General features: G+C 44.3%; 1 protein-coding gene across 6 annotated transcripts in view; it reads left to right on the top strand.

Annotated features, from left to right (window-relative positions):
- Positions 1-23,581, top strand: part of tkfc (triokinase/FMN cyclase) — a 148,244-nt gene that overhangs the window by 50,795 nt on the left and 73,868 nt on the right. For 5 of the 6 annotated variants that reach the window (XM_078548952.1, XM_078548951.1, XM_078548953.1 and 2 more), the window contains one exon: positions 20,149-20,259. In XM_078548952.1, the coding sequence (XP_078405078.1) occupies positions 20,149-20,259 (111 nt within the window). Of the gene's footprint in view, positions 1-19,945; positions 20,063-20,148; positions 20,260-23,581 lie in introns of those variants that run through there. The other variant, XM_078548954.1, reaches the window with a different exon arrangement.

Here is a 23,581-nt window from a genome sequence, read left to right as displayed (position 1 = left end):
AAGTAAATACATACTTACCTGCTCTTGAAAACTACACTGACATTTCCGATCGCCAGAGCTGCTTGTGGCCTGCATCAAATGAATCCCCGCAGGCCCCAGCGAAGTGCAGCTCCGACGGATTGAAGGAGGCCATGCCCTCTTTTCTTAACGGCACTAGCTGCAGTAAAGCAGGTGAGTTTAAAGGACCAGTGAAATTGACAGGCCAGGGAGAAGGTAAATGGATAGGATTTGGGGGTTGGAGGGGTCAGACATCGCAGGTGGGGGCGGTCGAAGGGTGGGGAAGGTTGGCGTGCAGGGAGTCAGGGGTTGGGAGGTCAGGGTGGGGGTGTCAGAGGTCAGGGTGGGTCTGTTGATGGTGGGAGGGGGACAGAGGTCAGGGGGGAATCCTTGTGGGGTAGCTCGGAGGGTGTGGGGAGAGTCCCGCCAGGGGTGGGGCATGAATTGGGTATGTGGGGGGGGACCCCATGGGGGTCGGTTGGGGGGTGTGGGGAGAGTCCTGTGGGGGTGGGAGTTGGGGATGTGGGGGGGAGTCCCGCGGGGAGGGGGTCGATCTGGGTGTTTACAATATTACCCAGAAGTTAGAAGAGGTTTTAATTCTTCTAACTTTTGCTGGGTAACTATTGGTGTAGCCCCGGTGGAACTATCCGAAATTTACGATTTAAATCACATTTTTGGATGGTTCCCAGAGCAGGACAATTGTCAAGAGGAATTTTGCACATTTTGCCATTGAACAATTGCCTTGCAAACCCTTACCTGGGAACTTCCAAGAGGGACTCCCCAGCGCATCTTTGGGGTAACTCCCAAATCCGACACTGGGGAGCTCGGAGATTATGGCCCAATGGGATGGCAGATGAATTGAACGGGTATTTTGCATCCGTCCTCACTGTAGAGAATATAAGTATCATCGCAGAAATAGCTGTACTGTAAATCAGTAAATGGAAGGGACGGAGTAACTTGGGGAAATTACATTCACCAGGGAAGTAGTACTGAGAAAATTGTTGGAGTTGTAAGCTGACAAATCCCCGGGTCCTGATAGATTTAGTCCTAATGCTTTAAAAGGAGTGGCTAATGAGATAGTTGATGTGTTGATTTTAATTTTCCAAAATTCTCTGGATTCAGGGAAGGTGCCATTAGATTGGAAAATAGTGAACGTAACTCCTTTATTCAAAAGGGGAAGGAGACAAAGCAGGAAGATACAGGCCAATTAGCTTAACATGTCATAGAGAAAATGTTGGAAGCTAATATTAAAGTTGTTATAGCAGTGCACTGACAAAAATTCAAGGCAATTAGGCAGAGTCCACATAGTTTTGTGAAAGGGAAATAATGTTTAAACAATTTATTGGAGTTCTTTGAAGGAGTCACGTGTGCTGTGGGTAAAGGGGAACTGGTGGATGTCCTGTACTTAGATTTCCACAATGTATTTGATAAGGTGCCATGTCAAAGATTATTGCAGAAAATAAAAACTCCTGGTGTAGGGGGGTAACTAATCGACACGGATAGGTGATTGGCTAGCTTAGAGGGAGGCGGTGGCACAGTGGTATTGTCACTGGACTCGTATTGCAGAGATCCAGGGTAATGCTGTCGGGACCCAGGTTTGAATCCCACCATGGCAGATGGTGAAATTTGAATTCAATAAAAAATCTGGAGTTAAAACTCTGATGATGACCACGAAGCCATTGCCGATTGTTGTAAAAACCCAGCTGGTTCACTAATGTCCTTTAGGGAAGGAAATCTGCCGTGTTTATCTAGTCTGGCCGACATGTGACCCCAGACCCACAGCAATGTGGTTGATTCTTAAATGTCCTCTGAACAAGGGCAGTTAGGGTTGGGCAATAAATGCTGGCTGAGCCAGTGATACCCACATCCCATGAGCAAATGAAAAAAAAGCTAACAGGTTACAAATGTTGACCCATAAATGGGTCGTTTTCTGGTTGGCAGGATGTAACGAGTGATGTGCCACAGGGATCAGTGTCTCAACTTTTTACAATTTATATAAATGACTTGGATGAAGGGATAGAAGGCATGGTTGCTAAATTTTCTGATGGTCCAAAGGTAGGAAAGTAAGTTGTGAAAAGGACATGAGGAGGCAACAAGGGGGACATAGGTTTAAGTGAGTGGGCAAAGATCTGACAAATGGAAAATAATGTGGGCAAATGTGAAATTGTCTGTTTTGGCAGGAAGAATAAAAGCAAAGCGTATTATCTAAATGGTTAGAGATTGCAGAGTCGGAGATGCAGAGGGATCTGGGTGTCCTAGTGCATGAATCACAAAAGGCTAGTATGCAGGTACAGCAAGTAATTAGGAAAGCTAATAGAATGTTATAATTTATTGCGAGGGAAATTGAATATAAAAGTAGAGAGATTATGCTTCATTTGTACAGGACACTGCTAAGACCACATCTGGAGCACTGTGTAAGTGTTGGTGTCCTTATTTAAGTAAAGATATACATGTATTAGAAGCAGCTCAGAGAAGGTTTACTAACTAACAGGCGGGTCTTATGAGGAAAGGTGGACAGGCGAGGCTTATATCCGCTGGACTTCAGAAGACTAAGATGCGACTTGATTGAAACATATAAGATCCTGAGGGGTCTTGACAGGTTGGATGTGGAGAGGATGTTTCCTGTTGTGGGAGAATCTAAAACTAGGGCATCACTGTCTGAAAATAAGGAGTCGCCCATTTAAGACAGAGATGAGAAGAAATGTTTTCTCTGAGGGTAGTGAGTCTTTGGAACACCCTCAAAAGGCAGTGGAAGCAGATTCTTGTAATTGTTTTCAAGGCAGAGTTAGATAGATTCTTAATAAATAAGGGGGTGAAATGATATCTGTAGCTGGTGGGAGGTTACAGTCAAATCAGCCATGATCTTACTGAATGGCGGAGCAGGCTCGAAGGGCCGTGTGGCCTTTTCCTGCTCCTAACTCGTATGTTTGTATGTAGCAGAATGTAATACCTTACATTTGACCACGTTGAAATTCATTTGCTAATTATATGCCCATTCTTCAAGTTTATTAATGTCTTGTAATTTATTGCAGTCCTCCTCACTATCCCTTCCAATTTGGTTTCCTCCACAAATCTAGAAATTATGCTTTTGATTCCAAAAGTCTAAATCATCTATATAAATTGTGAACAACAGAGGTTCCAGCACTGTTCCCACTTCCCAGTTTCTGCCATTCAGAATAGCCACCCTTTACCCCTACTCTCTGTTTTCAGCCAGCCAGCTATCCACTCTGCTAATTGCCCCTGACTCCATATACCCTGATTTTATTCATTCGTTTATTATGTGGTACCTTATTGGCAGACTTTTGGAATTCTAGATGTATTACATACAGTGCATTAGACTTGTTTACTCTCACTGTTACCACTTCAAAGTATTCAATGAGGTTGGCCAAGTAAGAATTTCCCTTTTGACATCTATGCTGACTATTCATTATTATATTTTTGGTTTCTATACGTTTTTTCTTTTTCCCCTTTAGTAGGGATTTTATTATTTTTCCTACTATCAGTGTTAAGCTGACTGGTCTACAGTCCCCTGCGTATCCATCTTAAAACTCCTTCCTCGCCTTAGGCAGTCAATCGGGGTCAAGGAAAACTTGCTTCCACACCGGTTGAATGGGTCCTGAGATGGCTGATAAGTCCAGTGTGTAACTTGCATACACTGCCACATGTGGGGCAGCTGGTTACTTGAAGGGCTTGGTTGATAGGTTATTTGGAGGATTGTGCGCCCCCTCCGTGCCTCGACTTCGCCTATGCAAGTGCCTGACGAAGTGTCTCATCTTGTTCGGTGCATTCCCGAATGAGCCTTCTCCATTTTGTTCGGTCACAAGTCAGGGTTTCCCATGAATCGACAGGTTTGTTTGATGTCTTTAGGGATGCTTTGAGGACATCCCTAAAGTATTTCTGCTGCCCTCCTCGCGAATGCCCTGCCGTGACTGAGTTCGGAGTAGAATAGTTCCTTTGCAAGTCTAGTGTTCGGCATACAAATGACATACTCTGTCCGGAACTGATTTTGAGTGAATAGCATCTTGATACTTGACAGGGCAAGTTGGCTTGGGAGAGGTGATGCTGTTATACTGCCTTTTCTGCCATTGGATTTGGAGGATATTGCACAGGCACTACTGGTGGTATTTCTCGAGTGCTTTGAGGTACCTGCTGCAAGTTGCCCAAGTTTCTGAAGCATATAGAAGCATGGGGATTATTGCCACCCGGTAAACCATGACCTTGGTCTCTTGTTTGAGATCCTGTTCCTCAAATACTCTTTCCCTCAGTCGGCTGAAGGCTGAGCTGGCACATTGGAAGTGATGATATATTTCCTCATTTATGTCTGTCTTCGTTGAAAGAAGGCTCTCAAGATATGGCAAATGGTCCACATTTTCCAGGATCCCGCCACTGATCTAAATCAACGGGGACAGGTGTTTTGCTGTGGGAGCCAGTTGGAAGAGGATCTTAGTTTTCCAGATGTTTAGTGAAAGGCCCATTTTCTCATATGCTTTTGAGAAAGAGTCAACAATGACCTGGAGCTCAGTTTCTGAGCGAGTGCACGCACGAACATCATCTGCATTCCAAACCTCTATGACTGAGGTTGGAGTGGTTTTGGTTTTGGATTAGGTTGAACAGTTTCCCATCTGCTCTGGAGACTATCTCCACTCCTGTGGGTAATTTGCTGGAGGTGCGTTGCAGTACTGCAGTGAGGAAATTGGAGAAGAGAGTTAGTGTAATGACACAGTTTCATTTGACTCCAGTTTTCACTGAGGTAAGGTTTGTAGTGATTCCATTGGTGTGGATCACGGCATGCATCTCATTGTGGAGTAGGCGGAGGATGGTGACAGATTTCTGAGGGCAGCCAGATTTGAGGAGGATAACTCCTTAAGCCTTCATGGTTGACAGAGTCAAAGGCTTTTATGAGGTTGAAAAAGGCCACGTACAGTAGTTGGTAGTTGGCCTTCGATGTTAATTTTCTTTTGGCATTGCTTCTGTTGCTCCGCTGCTTTACATGTTTCTTGAATTTGCTGCACAGTGAAGATCATGTCTGTGGTGCCTCAATGGGTGAAAACTGCACTGTGATTCTGAAAGGAGTTCCTTGGTCACTGGGAGGAGTTGGCTGAGGAGGATCCTTGCAACGATCTTCCCTGTGGCAGACCTCTGTAGTTAGCGCAATCTGACTTGTCTCCCATCTTGAATATCGTCATGATTATGGTGTCCCTGAGAGCCCCTGGCATGCCATCTTCTTCCCAGATAAGGGTTATGAAGTTGTGCAGCTGTGCCAGGAGTTTATCCCCGCCGTATTTCAGAATTTCAGCAGGGATTCCATCTGCTCCAGGGGCATTGTTGTTTTTCAGCCATCGAATAGTTTTTTTCAACTTTGCCCTGGACTGGGGCAGCACCAAGACTGAGCTCGACGGGGTATTGAGGAGTAGGGTTGAGGGCAGTTGAGTTGAAGACAGAGTTTCGGTTGAGGAATTTTTCAAAATATTCTTTCCAGTGAGCACTGACTTTCTCCCTGTCCTTGATGAGCACCCCTCCATGCTTGGTTCTCAGCGGAGTGGGGAGTGCTTGGGCCGTAGATTGTGTAGACAACTTTGAAGGAACCGCGCATGTCATTGGTGTCCACGAGCCAATGGACCTCCCACACTCTTTCTACCCACCATTTGTTCTTAAACTATTGGCATGACTATACAACATCAGAGTCCTCATCTGGGAAGAAGAGTGCATGCCAGGGGATCTCCAAGTTTTATGCTATACCGCTGACTTCAGCCATTTGTAGAATTGCTGGTTTTCTCTTGAGCCATAGTGAAGTTTCCAGTTCATGAAAGCTTTGTGCTTATGCTCGGTTAGGTACTGAATCTCTTGGTTGTTTTCGTCAAACCAGTCACGATGTTTCGTGGTAGAGAGGCCAAGCACCTCTTCGCAGGTGCTTGCTATGATGGGCTTTCGGGTTGACCAGGCTCTCTGGGCACACTGTGGCTCCTGGTAGCTAGAGGTTGAAAGGTTGATAGTGAGGTGCAGCCTGAGAAGTGCCACCTTGATGGGATCTTTGAGGCCTTCGATTTTAATTTTCTTTTGGCAGTGCTTCTGTTGCTCCGCTGCTAAGGGGCCAGGTAGATAGGATATGGCGATGATTGGTCCAGAGGTCATCAGTATCTGTCATGGCGTGGGTGATGTGGATATCTCTATGATCCCTTGCTTGAATAGTGGCATAGTGGAGTAAGCGCTAGTTTTTGGACTGTGGTTGTTGCCATGAGGTCTTGTGCTAGCCATGTTTTATCTTTCTTCTTAAATATAGCTATAACGTTAGCTTGCTACCAGTTCCCTGGCACTACAACTTTAAATGAGTTTTTAAAATGTCGTTTGGTAGAACAAAACTTACTGAAAAAAAGACATGTTGAAGCTTTTCATTTTGCACGCATCAGGGCAATTTGCAGGAATACCAATATAAGGGAAAAACAACAATTCATACTGTATTTGAAGAGAGTGCTGATTGGTTGGCAAGTGGACTCTGATTGGTAGAGGCATTGCCGTGGAGACTGTACCAGTTGATGGTGACTGACAGTTAACTGCCAAGTATTGTTTGAAATTTAAACCAGGCATGTAGCCATACATCCCAAGAACTGGGGAATTATATCAAATAGCGTGTCCCAGCCACTGTTCGCAACAGCAAGGTACAACCAGCCTGTGCCTGCAAGACTCAAAACACAGTGTCCAACATTAGATATGATTTTGTGATTGGACAACATTTGCTAAATAATCCTCAGTGTGCTAAGAATTACACTGACAACTAATTTAATATTGTCAGTCGGGCTCACAGTGTGGCACATTTGCATGTACTGGAAACTACACATATAAATACTGTTCTTGGCAGACGGAAAGAACATGTATACACATTGTGCCTGTTTCAGCTTCACAAATTAAGTAACAGCTTTTTGCTGACTCATTCCTCAGGGCAATGCCTTGGCCAATCGGGGCCAAGCTGCCTGGTTTAAATTTCAAACAATGCCTGCAGTTAACTGTCAGTCGCCATCGGTTGGTGCATTCTCCACGGCAATGCCTCTACCAATCAGAGTCCACTTGCCAACCAAGCAGCATTCTCTTCTCATACAGTACAAATTGTTGTTTTCCCTTTATATTGGTATTCTTGCAAAGTGTCCTGATGTGTGCAAGGCGAAAAGCTTCGACATGTCACTTTTTAAAGCAATTTTTAAATATGTATAATAATACCGTTGCAATCTCTTCCCTAGATTCTTTTAAAATGTTTGTATAAAATCAGCCTGTACCAGGTGTTTTATCCCCTTTGAGATTGATTAGTTTATTTAATGCTCTTTTTATTTTAAATGTAATGATATCATTTCTAAGCTCATCACTCAATATCATGTCTCCCTGATCCATCTTCCTGGTAAGTACTGAAGCAAAATAAGTATTTAATATTTCTGCCATTTCAATAATGCTGCGTGTGATTTTTATCTTCACCTTTCCTTAGTGGCCCTATTCCCACCCTGACTTTCCTTTTTCGGTTCACATTCCTGTAGGATATCACTTTTTATGTTCCTCTTTTACCTTCCTAATTGTGTCTGACTTTTCTCCTAGTCTTTTCATATTCTTCTCATGCTCTTTCCTGCTGTCCATGTACTTTGTATATGTCCCCTTCCTGACCCTCAATTTTTCACTTATGCCTTTATTCATCTGTGATGCCTCATTAATATTTAGCTTGTTCTTGTTTTCTTGGTGGAATTTATAATGTATACCAAAGTATGGGCTCCAGAGCTTTATAACTGGAGACATAGGGTGGGATTTTCTGTTCCCGTCAGCGGCGGGTGTCATGGCAGGCAGGATGGGAAAATGCAGAGAACGGCCAAAATTCAGTTTCCGGCCAATGTAAAAGTAGTTCGTGATTTCCTGCTTCCAACTTTCAGAGCGGGTCGGGCAGCCCTCCGGGCTATGTCGGGAACTGCATTTGCAATCATTGAATATCATGAATATTTATTGAAAACCCAGCTCACCAGAATCACACCCCCATTCCAGGTTAAAAGGCCACATTGCTATTTAGACCAGCATGATTCACAACTGGATATGAGTGACGTGTAACTGGCGAGCATCACTTCACTCATGACTGCGAGATGTGTGTGCACAGCGTTCACGTACCTTTCACTGCGCTGTGCTCGTGACTGTTCCAACTTCATGCCAAGGCTGCGAAGGCAAGACCAGCGGGAACTCAAGGGGCGAGGGGGGTAGATCAGGCCAAGGCTTACCATGCAAGACCAGCGGGAAGGCAGGGGTTTGGAGGGCAAAGGCTTGACTGGCGTGGGGGTTGCTGAGACAAGACGGGCAAGGGTAGCATAGACAGTGCTGGACCTGAGGTTTTACTACCAGACCAGCTTCAGTCCCCTTCCTGATCCTCAGTTTTTCACTTATGCCTTTATTCATCTGCGATGCCTCATTAATATTTAGCTTGTTCTTGTTTTCTTGGTGGAACTTATAACGTATACCAAAGAATATGGGCTCCAGAGCTTTATAACTGGAGACATAGGGTGGGATTTTCTGTTCCCGTCAGCGGCGGGTCATGGCAGGCAGGATGGGAAAATGCGGAGAACATCTGCCTGTGACCAATGAAGTCCCTTCCATCATGCTGGAAGAGCATCATGTGCAGGTTTCCCTCACTCCAATCGCTCTCCTTCCTCCCCCACTAACCCTTGATCCCATCGTGATACTTGTTGATATCTCTGCCCTCCCCACTGAACCATTTGATGTTGATGTCCCAGTGCCCCATGTAGACTTGACCCCGCCCCCCCCACCCCTCATGCCGCCAGTGTGGCCTTTTGACTTGGAGTGGGGTGTGATTCTGGTGAGCTGGATTTTCATTGACTATTCATGGTATGCAAATGAATGCTAATGTGGTTCCCAACATGACGTGGTGGGCCGCCCAACCCGCCATGAAAGTTGGGAATGGAAAATCGCAACAATTTGTACATTTTTCAGCTGATCCAATGACGCAGTTGTAAAGCAAGGTATAAAATAAATTGCCAGAGGAGGGCTCTCAGGGCTTGTGGAAAGAGTCGATCACTGCACTTGTGGGCCGATTAAAGGGGTACCCTACTCATTTCTGCTTTTGCAGTTGGAGAGGAAGGCACAGCTGAGACATGTTTGGAGCAGTCTGTTACCAATTTTGGGAATGTGGCACCCTAACTCATTTTGGGCATTCTTGCAAGAGTATAACCCAACTGCGGGTCTTTTAGAATCGGCTTCCAAAGCCTCTCTGTCCCTCTTGTAGCAAATCCCCAATGTCAGAAAGAACCAACTGAAAAGGGGCCATGGGCCAAAATGCATATGCCTAATGGCCCTAAGAACTCTAAACCTTGCAGCTGGCAGGTTCAGATTTGAATGCCTCCCCTCCCACCACAGCACTGCGCCCCCCCCCGCCACCCCCCCAATACCCTCATAACATGAATGCTAATTGGCCTACGGTGTAATCTAAAGGAAAGAGCCTGACAGTGCCCTGATTAAGGCTTCTCTCGACTGGCAGAACTCAGTCAGATCCAAGCCCCTGTGTCAAAGCTCTGTTGTGCCTGTGACGTTTGGGTGGGTGCCTTACCATTGATCCAGAAGGCAGTACTAGCGCTCCAAGTGACAATTTCGGCTGTAATGCCTGGATGAAAGCAACCCGTGGGCTTCACAATGACTCCCTAGTTTGCGACTGAAAGGTGACCATTGTAGCCTTATGTTTATTCTGTTCATTGTTTCGTAGAGTCGAGCACGAAAGCCTCATGAATGGAACAGGCAATGTTTCATTCATCCTGGCAATCAGGCAACTGAGAAGGAGGAGAAAAAGGGCCCGGCGTCAGCAGGCTGGGCAAAGGGAAGAACCTCACCCTGATGAACAAGAGCCAGTGGGGCCCCTTCAAGACCAAGGAGCTGAGGATTACAAAGCCATTAAGCTGAGGTGTCTGACAAGACTAAGGGTGTACAGAAGACACTTCTCATACCTCCAGACAAGCAAGACACAGTGCCGTAGACACCTTCGCATGTCTAGGGATGTGGTGGCTCACATCTGCCACATTCTCTGGAAGGAGTTGACACTGCAGGGACTGGGAGGCCATCCATTGCTAGTGGCTCTCAAAGTGACCACCGCTTTGAACTTCTTAACGAGTGGCTCGTTCCAGGGCTCCACTGGGGTCGCGGCGAGATTTGTCAGGCATCTGCTCACAAATGCATCCGAGAGATTATGGATGCTCTATTTAGCAAGGCGCAGAATTATGTCTGGTTCCCCTGAGATGGAGCCAGCCAGACTGCTAGAGCAGTGAGCTTTGCTGTGATCCCTGGATTCCCACAGGTGCAGGGTGCCATCGACTGCAGTCATGTGGCTTTAATAGCCCCCTGGCAGCAACCACTACAATTTATGAACAAGAAAGGGTTCCACTCTCAATGTGCAGCTGGTCTGCAACCACCAGAAGCAGATAATACAGGTATGTGAGAAATACCCTGGAAACTCCCACGACTCTTACATTTTGAGTCACTCGCAGGTTCCACAAATCTTCAGGGGCTCTCAGCGCATGCAGGGTTGGCTCCTATGTGACAAAGGCTACTCACAAAAGACATGGCTGATGATGCCCGTTCGGTAGTCACAAAGTTCCTCAGAGGAAAGGTACAATGCTGCTGATTCAGCAACACGCTCATTGATTGAGCAGACTATTGTGATGCATTTTTGATGTTCGGGTACGTCAGGTGGTGCTCTTCAGAGGGCCTCCAGCATCATCGTGGCTTGCTGTGCTGTACGCAACCTGGTGCTCCAGAGGGGGGATAACTTGCCATAAAGAGAGTCGGAGGAGCTGCATGTTTCCTCTGAGGATGAGGACTTTGAGAGGGCTGAGCTCAATGAAGGTGAAGAAGCGGAGGCTCCAGAGGAAGAGGCCATTGCATGGGCCAGACAAGGCAGGTGTGCACTTGAGATGCTTATAGCCACCAGGTTCCAGAAGGATAATGACGAATAACTCATACAAGCCTTTTTTACCAGTGCCCTCTATGCTGGGTGCACCTGAACACCTTTTTTGCAAGCCTCATCATCTCAATGCAGCACATCAATCTCTGAATGAAAAGTTGCACTGTTGTGTCACGGTATCCTCATCCTTGGAACGTGAGGCAGCCTCTGGAGCATGTGGCCTTTCTGTTATGGGAAATAACTGCAACAGGGTGTTTTGTGAGCAAAGTTGAGATGGTGCAGCCTCTTCAAGCATTTTGCCAACATTCCACTGCCTATGGCATACAGCAAGAGGCAGGAGCAGCAATGCAGTCCTCAGTGCACTCATGGCAATATGCCTGCAGTCTGGCAAGGCGTCTCAAGGAAGACAGTCCTCACTCAGTGGTTCTCGCCATCATGTCTGAGATCGATTCTGAATCCACACTGCGGTATCTCTATGCAAGCAATCGTTCATGCAAAACAAGTGTTCAGGCCTCATCATCGTACTCAGTGCACAACGTTAGAGACGTCTTCAGGACACAGTCATCTGTAACTCGCAGTAATGGATGCGAGCCTCAGGAGCAGCATTGTCTGATATCTATCAAGCACTCATGACCATGCCTCCGTTTGGTGTCTCCCAACTTCCTGTACAGCATAGCCTTGGCATTTGTGGGCCCAAAATGCTGACACTCCATTTAGGCCTTAAGGACTCAAATCTTTGATAATAAAGAGCACACATCACATGTATTAAAACTTTGCTCTGATCCCTTTTGAGGCCTCCACATTTTCATTCTGACATATCCACAAGGAAACCAGTCACACCGATGCCATTGTAAATAGTACATAACCATGTCGACTGACCATCTAAGAGCTGGCAGGGGGTCAGTGTCGCAGACCTTCGAGCCCAGCACTGAATCCACCAATGTCCTAGTCAGGCATCTGGGGCCTTTACACACAACTATGTCACACAATTTTAACCATCTAGCAGGAATGGTAAGGCTCAACATGTGTCAGCAAGGTCCATTGCTCTAAATCATGGAGGTGGGAAGATGGGGACTAATATTGGGGTTATGTTCAGATGTACAGACGGACATGAGATAACGCAGCAGGAAGACAGGAGCGCATAAGAACTCCAAATTTTGGTTCATATGTAAGGCACACTCAAGACTGACGGAAAGTACATGGAGGCCAATAAAAGATGCACCGACTCAACCCGCATTGCCATTCCACCCTCAAAGATCCACATTGAGTTGTGTTCAATGCAGCAGCATCAGGTGACTGAAGCAGTCTCCAGGTTCTAACCTCATGAGGCAACATTATATGAATCTCCGAAGCATGTCTCAGGGGTGCCTTGCTCAACCACCAAGTTCTGAGAGGCAGAGGCTTCACTCATTTCGATGCTGCACAGAGAATGGTCAGGCACTGTAATGACAACTTTAACCGTCTGGCAGGAATCACAAGGCTCAATGTGTCAGCGAGGTCCATTGCTCTAAATCTTGGAGGTGGGAAGGTGGGGACTAATATTGGGGTCATGTTCAGATGTACACAGGGACATGAGATAATGCAGCAGGCAGACAAGAGTACATAGGAACTCCTACCGTTACATCTTGGTGCATCCCCGACATCCACAGCAGAGGTTGATGCAGCCTGCTGACTGCTTATGCCCTGTTGTCTGTGATGACCTTGGCGGTCATCTCTGGAGGGCCCTGGCCTGCTTTGGGTTTCCTGCTGTGGGACAGGTGCAGCTGCAGCTAATGTAGTCACAAGCAGAGGAGATTGGGAGCAGCTAGACAATTCGAGTCACCTGGGTGGATGGCCCCAGTGTGCCCAGCTGATGGTGCTCCTCCCTATGGGTGGCTGATGTGGGTGGCCAAGGGCCCCTGCCTGACTCCTTGAGGAGAAAGGGCACCTGGAGTGAGGTCGAGGTGCCGTGTCCTTCTCTCACCTAGCCAATGACGGATCCCATCTATGCCTAGAGCAATGGAGTGCAGATGCTGGCGCATATCAGGCACCTGGGCAAAGGTTTCTATGGTGGTCGCCATCAGAGCAGTGTTGACTTTGGTGCGCTGGCATGTTGGCGTGACGACATCAGATTGAATGCGGATGGACTCCTCCATTGTCTGTTACAATCTGGTAACAGCTTCTGACCATCTTGCTGATGTTCCCTGTCTTTGTCTGTCTTTGCAGCTCCGGCATCTGTGTTGGGGCTGAATCCAGAGGCTTGTTATCTGAGTCGAACTCTGCAGGAGCCTGGCCTCCAGCAATCCTCCAAGTCCATGGATGCTCCTGCCTCCATCTGCTGTAGACCCAAATCTGTGCTGTGCTCACCAGCTTATGATCCCGAGCCTGCTGTAGAACTAGGTCCCACCAAGGTGTATCTCTCTGCATTGGTGAAGGGTGTGAGTGAAGGCTGTGATGGCTCTACATCCGGTGGATCCTCAGAATCCTCATCCAAGGTATTCTGGGTGCTGGGGCTGATAGGCTGGCTGCCAGTGCCTAGCTATCAAAGAGAGAAGAGATAACAAGTGATTGGCTGCATAGTCACCAACTTAACAAACCGTTCGGTTTTGTTAGGTGACAAATGAGCTGGTGATGGGTCCGCACAGGCTTGGGAGACGTCGGTCTCACCTTGGTGCAGGCATGGTCCTGGTTCTTGCTCTGCCTTTTCCTCAGAATGAGATTAATGAGAAGTTTTTAGATGGTAACAGGAGTCTTTGTACAACAATTTTCCATAGTACCTCTTAATATAGAAAATATACCAGGATGTTTCAAAGACAAGGAATGAATGCCAAATAGCAGTAGAAATGTGAAGAGTTTAGTCAAAGAGTATATTCAAAGAGAAAGTTTTTTAAGGAGGTTCTTGAAGAAGTGGAGAAATATCAAGGTATAGAGGCATGAGGGGGCAGTTCCAGAGAGTGAGTGAATGCTCAACTATTAATAGTTTAATCAAGGTTTGCTATAGGTACAGGTGGCCAGAGTAAGAGGACTGAAGGCTGGAGGCCAGGATAATGGTGAGAGGTGTTTGCAGAGGTACGAGGTAAATCTATGGAGGGATTTGTAAACAAGAACATGCATTTTAAATTCAATGTGCTGGGGGACAAGGAGGCCAGCAAGTAGGATTTAGTGTAGTTCAGAGTTGGAAAAGATGATGAAAGAAAGTTGCTGAGGAGGTTTTAAAAGGAAGAAAGAGAAGTAACAAGATTTTGGTTGTGGGTTCCAGAGAATAAGGGCTGTGACAGATGAGTTGAAAATTTGAGATCAAGTTTGTGATTATTAGAGATGTGATATAATCAGGGGCAGCCAGTATGAATCAGAGTTTAACAAGTATGATCGTATTTTTAAACAAATTACAAATTTGAATAGGTATAAGGAATGCAGTAGATGTAGTTTATGAATTTTTCAAAAGAAACCTTGAAAGAAGCTTGCTGCAAAATGGTAGGCTTATGGTTTAAGAGGAAATGTAGCAGCATCTGATAAGGAATAAAGCATTAGGGTTTCAGTGTGATAAGCTCATTAACTTTTTTGTCACTAAGGTTGAAACAACCCACTGTTTCTGTCCTCATCTTTACTCACCTTCAATCTTCTCTCAAATCTTCCCCATGCTTATCTTGCCCATTTTATTCACTACCTACATCCTTGATCCCAATGCCACCAGTTTACCATCCAACTTTCCTTCCTGAACCCCAAAGTAACTGACATTCCTACTCCTCAGGTACTTTCAAAATCCACTCTTGCCCCTTCTGTCCTTACAAACTATCTTGTGTGCTGCTGACAATCGGCTCACCCCCACCCCATTAGCCCTTCTCTCGATCCTGCCCACCCGCACTGCATCTGTGTTGTCAGACCTCTTGTCTGACATCCACAGATTTCTCCAGCTAAAAGTAGGCACTTCTGAAGCCATTGCCTGTGACATTCAGCAGAAACTCCAACCGTTGTCATCAATTCTATTCCTGTCCCAGTCACCATTTCAGATTGAACCAGACTGTCCACAGCCACAGTGTCCTATTTGACTGTGAGCTGAGTTTTTAATTCAATATCCTTCCCACCACAAGCACTGCCTAGTTGCATCTCGTTAACATTGCCTGCATCCACCTTTTTGACCAAGTGTTTGGTGTCCATTTTTTCCTTATGCCTCTATGGCATTTTGGGATACTTTTTTGTGTTAAAGGCACTGTGTAAATGCAAGTTGTTGTAGATATAGAGTTAATGGGTATTGAGGAACGGTTTGAAGTGGTTGACCATTGGGATTAGTACTGGATCCACTTTGGTTCTTCAACTATTTATTGGCTATTGGACTTGTATTCCCATGTTGATATCAAAATTTTCTGATGACACCAAAGTAGGATATTTGGCCAACAGTGGGGATTTCTGTATTACTTCAGAAGGGCATAGATTTGCAGAATTTGCAAAAGGTATAACTTAATGAAAGCAAGTGTGAAGTAATATATGTCATGGGAGGGTGGAAAGGAGTAATGGGGGAGTATGGAAATATACTGGAGAATATGGATGAATGACCAGCAGACGTAGGAGCAGAAGTAGGCCATTTGGCCCATCGAATCTGCTCCGCCATTCATTGAGACCATGGCTGATCTGATAATCCTCAACTCCACTTTCCTGCCTTTTCCCCATAACCCTTGATTCCCTTACTGAACAAGAATCTGTCTATCTCAGCCTTGAATATGCTTAATGACCCAGCCAATACAGCCCTCTGCAGTAAAGAATTCCACAGATTGACTACCCTCTGAGAGAAGAAATTCCTCCTCATCTCTTAAATGGGTGGCCCCTTACTCTGAGATTATGCCCTCTGGTCCTAGACTCTCCCACAAGGGGAAACAACCTCTCAGCATTTACCCTGTCAAGCCCCCTAAGAATCTTTTATGTTTCAATAAGGTCACCTCTCATTCTTCTAAATTCCAATGAATACAGGCCCAACCTACTCAACCTCCCCTCATAAGAAAATCCCTCCATTACCAGGATCAACTGTGAAGCTTCTCTGGATTGCCTCCAATGCCAGTATATCTTTCCTTAGATAAGGGGACCAAAATTGTTCACGGTATTCTAGGTGTGGTCTAACTAGTGCCTTGTATAGTTTTAGCAAGACTTCCCTTTTTTTATACTCCATTCCCTTTGGAATAAAGGCCAACGTTCCTTTTGCCTTCCCAATACCTGTTGAACTTGTATGTTAGCTTTTTGGGATTCATGCACAAGGACTCCCAAATCCCTCTGTGCTGCAGCCTTCTGCAGTCTTTCTCCATCTAAATAATATTCAGGTCCTCTATTCTTCCTGCCATAGTGCATAACCTCACATTTTCCCACAGTGTATTCCATCTGTCAAGTTTTTGCCCACTCACTTAACCTATCTATATCCCTCTGTAGACTTTTTGTGTCATCCTCACCACTTACGTTCCCACCTATTTTTGTGTCACCTGCAAACTTGGCGATAGTACATTCACTTCCCTCATCTAAGTCATTGATATATATTGTAAATAATTGAGGCCCCAGCACTGATCCCTGTAGTACTCCATTAGTTACAGGTTGCTATCCCGAAAATGCCCCCTTACCCCAACTCTCTGTTTTCTATTAGTTAGCCAATCCTCTATCCATGCTAATATACTACCCCCAAGACCATGGGCTCTTATCTTATTAAGTAGCCTTATATGCGATACTTTAGCGAAGACCTTTTGGAAATCCAAATATATTATGTCTACTGGTTCCCCTTTATCTATCTGCTTGTTATCTCCTCAAAGAATTCTAATAAATTTGTTAGGCATGATTTCCCCTTCAGAAGCCATGCTGACTCTGTTTGATTAAATGATGTATTTCTAAATACTCTGCTATTATATCCTTGAAAATAGACTCCAAAATTTTCCAAATGACAGATGTTAAGCTAACTGGCCCATAGCTACTTATTTTTTGTCTCCCCCCTTTTTGATTAAGAGTGTTACATTGGCCATTCTGCAATCCTCTGGGACTTTTCCGGAATCTAAGGATTCTAGGGAGATTATTACCAATGCATCCAGTATCTCTGTGGTTACTTCCTTTAATATCCTAGGATGCAACCCATCAAGTCCAGGGGACTTATCGACCTTTAGCCCCATTAGTTTCCCTTTTTCTCCAGTGATAGTTATTGTATTTATTTCCTCCCCCACTTTTCCCCTTGATTATTTAGTATTTTTGGAACGCTATTAGTATCTTCTACTGTGAAGACTGAAGCAAAGTATTTATTCAACTCCTCTTCCATTTCCTGGTTCCCTATTATTATTTCCCCAGCTTCATTCTCTAAGGGACCTATGTTCACTTTGGCCCCTCTCTTCCTTTTTATATATTTAAAGAAGCTCTTATTGTCCATTTTTATATTACTTGCTAGTTTACCCTCAAAGTTTATTTTCTCCCTCTTTATTATTTTTCTGGTCATCTTTTGTTGGTTTATAAAAAGTTCCCAATTCTCTGGCTTACCACTAGTCTTTGCAACATTGCATGTTTTTTCTTTCACTTTGATACTGCCCTTAACTTCCTTGGTTAACCATGGTTGATTTATCCCCTTCCTAGAATCCTTCTTCCTCACTGGGATATATCTTTGTTGAGAGTCATGAACTATTTTCTTAAATGTCTGCTATTGTTCATCAACGGTCTTCTGCTAAACTGCTTTCCCAGTCCACTCAAGCCAACTCTGCCCTCATTCCTTTGTAATTACCCTTATTTAAGTTTAGCACAGTTGTTTCCGACCCAGGCTCCTCACTCTCAAACTGAATGCTAAATTCTACCATATTATGGTCACTGTTTCCTAGGGGATCCATTACTCTGAGATAATTTATTAAACCTGCCTCATTACACATTACCAGATCCAAAATAACCTGATTCCTGGTTGGATCCACAACATATTGTTCTAAGAAACAGTCCCGAATACACTCTTATGAATTCTTGTTTGTGTCTACCTCTGCCAATTTGATTTTCCCAATCTGCATGAAGATTTAAAGTCACCCATGATTAATGTACTGCCTTTTTTACATGCCCTTATTATCTCCTGATTTATTCTCTGTCCTGCAATATAGCTACTGTCAGGGGGCCTATAGACTGCTCCCACCAGTGTTTTCTTCCCCTTGTTATTTCTGACCTCCACTCATATGGATTCTACATCTTCTTATCCAAGATAATTTCTTGCTATCATACTTAGTCCATCTCGTATTAACAAAGCTACCCCACCACCCTTTCCTTCTTGTCTGTCCTTTCAAAAATATTTAGTTCCCAGCTTTGATCTCCTTGTAACCAAGTCTCCGTAATGGCTATAAGATCATACCCGTTAACCTCTATTTGTGCCATTAATTCATTTATTTTGTTCCAAGTGGTATGTGCATTTAAGTAAAGAGCCATTAATTTTGCCTTTTTACCATTTTTTCCCCCTTTTGACCCTATTTGCTGCTTTCTTTAATGCTTGTACACCCTGCTATTTCCTGTCACACTCTGGGTATCATTGCCAAAATAGCTGCCCTGCAAGACTGCCGTATCCTTTTTGCTTTGTTAGCCTTTGTATCCCCTTTCCAGAACCCTACCCCCCCGCCCCCTATTTAGTTTAAAGCCCTCTCTACAGCCCTACTTATTTGGTTCACCAGGACATTGGTCCCAGCGTGGCTCAAGTGAAGCCCATCCCACCGGAACAGCTCCCTCCTACCCCAGTATTGGTGCCAATGCCCCATGAACCGAAACCCATTCCTCCCACACCAATCTCTGAGCCACGCATTTAACTCCTTGGCTTTATTTACCCTATGGTGAGACGTGAATTTTAAATACGTAATTCCTGTGAAGTGTGAGTGCAGGTAGAAAGACTGTTTAAAAAAAAAAGTTCAGTAGCATTTTGGGTTTTATGAATCGAAGCACAGTATAGAAGAGTAAAGGGGTCATGATAGTTTTTTACACTGTTATGATGAGGCCACAGTTGGAATATTGTGTGTAGTTTTGCACATTCCATTATAGAAAAAGGGTTATCAGTTTGAAATTATAGTTAAAAGTGAAAAGACAGGGAGAGAACTTGGGAGTTTTTTTTTATGGGGTGATTTGTAGGAACAGTGATGGGGCAAGGGATGGATTCAGCCAGGCGCTGAACCAGATGCTTTAATTGTTCCTGTAGTTCAGCTGGCAAAAATTCTGGCTTACCTGTGATTTTATGCAGGATCAGGTAATTTGATGTTACAGTAGTGATCTTGGGATTGAGAATGCTAAGGAGAGATAGTGCCGGTTGTTAGCATACATGTGGAAGCTGATTCCAGGCCTATGGATAATGTCATCAAGGAATAACATGAAAATAAGTAAAAGCAAGGGCCCAGGAATGAGACAAGAAACAATCATAAGATATGCCAGCTGCATTGTGACCAATAGGAATAGAACTAAATGAGAGCAGTTCTTAGAAGTGGACCATGGAGTAGACTCAGTGGAGACGGGTAGTGCACTGAAAAAGACACAGAAATATGAACATAGCCATGTTGCAGTCAGGATTTCAATAGAAACTGCTGGTAGCTCAATTGATAAATACACCTGATGTCATACTGCAAATAAAATGAACAAAAGCTAATCGACAGCTGCGAAAGAAGTTGATAAGACCTCAAAAAATTCAAAGACTTAAGAGTTCTGAATATAGGCCTATGACACATAGTTATACTGAAAATGTAGTATGGCATGGCCTTGTCTCGGCCTAAACTTAGATATTCCCAACTATCCATTTCTTGTGTAGGAGATTATGGCAAAACATGCAAAGATTTTCCTTATTTTTTGCATAACAATTGCAGAATATTGCCGATATGTATTGATTCTGTCTGATATTAAATCTGGTAAACTGTTTTTATCAACTGCATAAATAATTTTAAGTGCTAAGGAGGAACTCTTCAAACCCCACCCCCATTTATGCTACGGTTTCCTCTCTTATCATTTCCCAGTTCATTCTGCTATTTTCTTAACCTCAGGGTGTTGGGTAAGGAACGGAACAGGGCCGATTGATGCCTCCTATGTACAGAGATCACCTGCTGATACATATCTTATAGGTTCATGCTAAGCATTAGCACTTTGGAAATGAATTAAGGACTGCTAACAGGAGTCAGCAACTTCAGCATTGGAGGAGAGAAAATTAGAGGAGTAAAGAATAAAAGCATTCTTCAAGGGTTTTTCTTGTATTCAGAAACTGCCATGGACTTTCTAAAGTTCCTTCTTCCTATTTCCAGGATATGTTGGAGTAGGAATGTTGTCCGGTGCCATTGCAGGAGACGTCTTCACTTCTCCACCAACTGGAAGTATTTCAGCTGCAATCCGAACTATGGACAGAGCAGGAGCAGGTACGACCTTATAGAAAATGTAGAGCTACAGAACAGTACAGTCCCTGAGAAGCTCTGTTGGGAGCTGCCATTTCTCATAACCATATTTCAATTATGCAAAATAAAATTCTATGAGTCAATCTCTGCAATCACCATGCTGAGTATACTTACCCCATCTGTTTTGAGACACTGTTTTCGGGCATGCCTTCTCAGCTGACCAGCTGGCCTACTCCTCGGTCTTGGTGGTTACAGGAAATGAGATACTCTCATGATTTAAAAACGGAAAGCAAAATTTCCAGTTGCCCCATATCAGCACATTGAAACTAGAGTGGAGACCCCTGTTGCTAGCTCACTGCCATTTAATATTAGATTCTTGTGATGAATATCTAGTTCATGGTTCATGTTAATATTTTAAGGTAATGTTTATTTCTGGGAAGATTAAAGTTTAACTGTGGAAATTGGGATAATTGCAACTGAAGCAGGTTGGAGTCTATTCCATTTAAAACATTTATTTCAGAAGCTAACAGCTAGAAAGGTAAGAGCCATAAAACAGCAGGTGGGCTTACTTAGCTGAAGAAACTGTAAATGTAGGATAACTGGCTTGGAGGTCAGTTTGAGGATAGAACAGAGCAGGCTATGTGTCATGGAGATGCATGGAGCTTAAGAAGCTTCTTGGGTTTCAGTTTATCAGTGTGTTTGCTGGGAGAGTGAGTGTTCTACAGCAGGGGAAGAGGCTACACTGAAAGAGTGCTGTTGTTTGCAGGCTCCAGGCGGTTAAGACTCGGAAAAGCCCTGGGAGCCATTCAGTGCAGCTGAGAATTGCAGTTTGGACCACGTGTGGTTTGCAGCTTACAGAGAAGCCCTGGGAGCTGGTCGGTATAGTTAAGGCTCAGAAGACGTCCTGGGGGCAGCTGAGAAGGTGACAGAAGAATGCTTGTTCCATGCTGGAGGCAGCTAGGACCGGAGAAGCCCCGGGAACAATTTATAGCTCCGTGCAGCCGGGAGACTGGAGTTCAGAGAAACCCAGGGACAGTGCCAGTTTAGTGAAGCTAGCAGTCTGCAAAAGAGTTGAAAATGACCTGGTACTTAGAGGTGGAAGTGCAGCTTTGTGAATCCCATGGAACACAGTCTCAGGAGAAGAGACTGAACCATTGAGGGGTGAGCAATTGTTGAGGCAGTCTGAGTTGGAATGGCTTTTGACGAAATTCAAAGGCTGGATCTTTGAAAATGAAGAGTTGAAGTCCTTCCTGTGGGCGACAGAGTTTTACCAAGATTTTGTGACTCACATTGGTCATTAACATCTGGGTAGGTTGCTGAGAAATCCATGGGATCTGTCTTGGTCTCATCTCCCATTTAATGTACAGTATGGTACAACCACAGTTTGCCTGTTAGTTCATAGTTACCTCACGTTAATTCTGACTATTATAGTATAAGATAGAAATTGTAAATTGTTTCACTTTTCTGACTTTGTAAAGTTTATTTTGTTTGTTTAAAACCATGGTGTCATTCTCCTAGTGGGTAACTGGGTTTTCAAACTTTATGTATTTTAAACAAAACTTACTGGTCCCTAACCGTCTCATAACATACTCTAAAGGCTTTCAGATAACCTTTTAGCCTTAAATATTAAAACATATTTAAACTAAGCACAATGCAGTGTGTCCATCTTCTGTTTTGCACTATACATTCCATTCACTTATCAGGAGTGTGAATAAAGGATACTCTAGCTGCAATGGCACTATTAAAAAGATTTTTAGACAGTTTTTTTATTTCCAGTTTTGAAGCATGCTTTCAGTACTGGCTTTTGTCAACATTCTTTGTAATAACATTTTTAAAATAGCTATTTAGGAACATAGGAACAGGAGTAGGCTGTTAAACCCATCTAGCCTGTACTTAAATTATATAGATCATGGCTGATCTGTATTTTAACTCCAGCTACGTGCCTTGGTTCTGTAACCCTTAATACACACTCCTAACAATATCTATTAATCTCAGTTTTGAAATTTTCAAGTGGCCTAGTCTCAACAACCTTTTGGGGGAGAGGCTTCCATATTTCCTGTATCATAGTGTTATAAAATGCTTTCTGACATCACCTTTCAATGGCATGGCTCTACTTTTATTGCTGCGGTCCCTTGTTCTGAACTTTCTATCAAACGTGTCAGCTATGGCTCAGTTGGTAGTGCTCTTGCCTCTAAGTCTGAACGTTCCAGGCTCAAGTTCCAATCTAGGACTTGAGCAGGAAAAACTAGAATGAGCCTCTAGTGCAGTACTGATGAGGTACCATCTTTCAGATGAGGCATTAAACCGAGACCCTGTCAGTCTCTCAGGTGGACCTAAAATATCCCATGGCACTATTTTGGAGAAGAGCAGGGGAGCTTTCCCAAGTGTCCTGCTTAATATTTATCCATCGATCAACATAACAAAAGCAGATTGTGTTGTCATTATCACATTGCTGTTTGTGGGAGCTTGCTATGGACAAATTGGTTGCTATGTTTCCTACTTACAGCAGCGACTACACTTTTAGAGCACTTCATTAGTTGTAGAGAGCTTTGAGATGGTAGTCGTGAAAAATGCTATATAAATGTAAGTCTTTTTTCTTTCTACCCTATCAAATTCTTTGATCATCTCAAGCACCCCTGAGTTTTCCATTTTCAAGGCAATGCGAGCCCAGTTTATGCAACCTGTCCCCATAATTTAAGCCTTTTAGCCATTCTGGTGAATCTGCACTGCACCCTTCTCAAGGGCAGTATAACCTTCCCTGAAGTATGATTCCCACTAACAACACCCTGGGGGTTACCATTGACCAGAAACTGAACTGGACTAGCCATAATAATATTGTGGCTACAAGAGCAGGTCAGTGGCTAGGAATCCTGCGGTAACTAACTTACCACATGACTCCCCAAAGCCTGTCCCCCATCTACAAGGCACAACTCAGGAGTGTAATGGAATACTGTCCACTTGCCTGCATGAGTACAGCTCCAACAATATTTAAGAACACACCATTCAGGACAAAGCAGCCCACTTGATTGGCACCCCAACCACAAACATTCACTCCCCCCACCACTGCACAATGGCAGCAGACCAAGGCTCCTTAGATAAGACCATAATATGTAGGGCAGAAGCAGGCCATTCGGCCCATCGAGTCTGCTCCGCCATTCAATATCATGGCTGATCTGATAATCCTCAACTCCACTTTCCTGCCTTTTCCCCATAACCTTTGATTCCCTTATTGATTAAAAATCTGTCTATCTCAGCCTTGAATAAACTTAGCGACCCAGTCTCTACAGCCCTCTGTGGTAAAGAATTCCGTAGATTAACTACCCTCTGAGAGAAGAAATTCCTCCTC

Source organism: Cetorhinus maximus, chromosome 9, assembly GCF_964194155.1.
Source record: "Cetorhinus maximus chromosome 9, sCetMax3.hap1.1, whole genome shotgun sequence".
In the NCBI taxonomy this organism is placed as follows: domain Eukaryota; kingdom Metazoa; phylum Chordata; class Chondrichthyes; order Lamniformes; family Cetorhinidae; genus Cetorhinus; species Cetorhinus maximus.
Note: the sequence above shows the minus strand (reverse complement) of the source record. Positions and strands in the feature narration are given on the sequence as shown.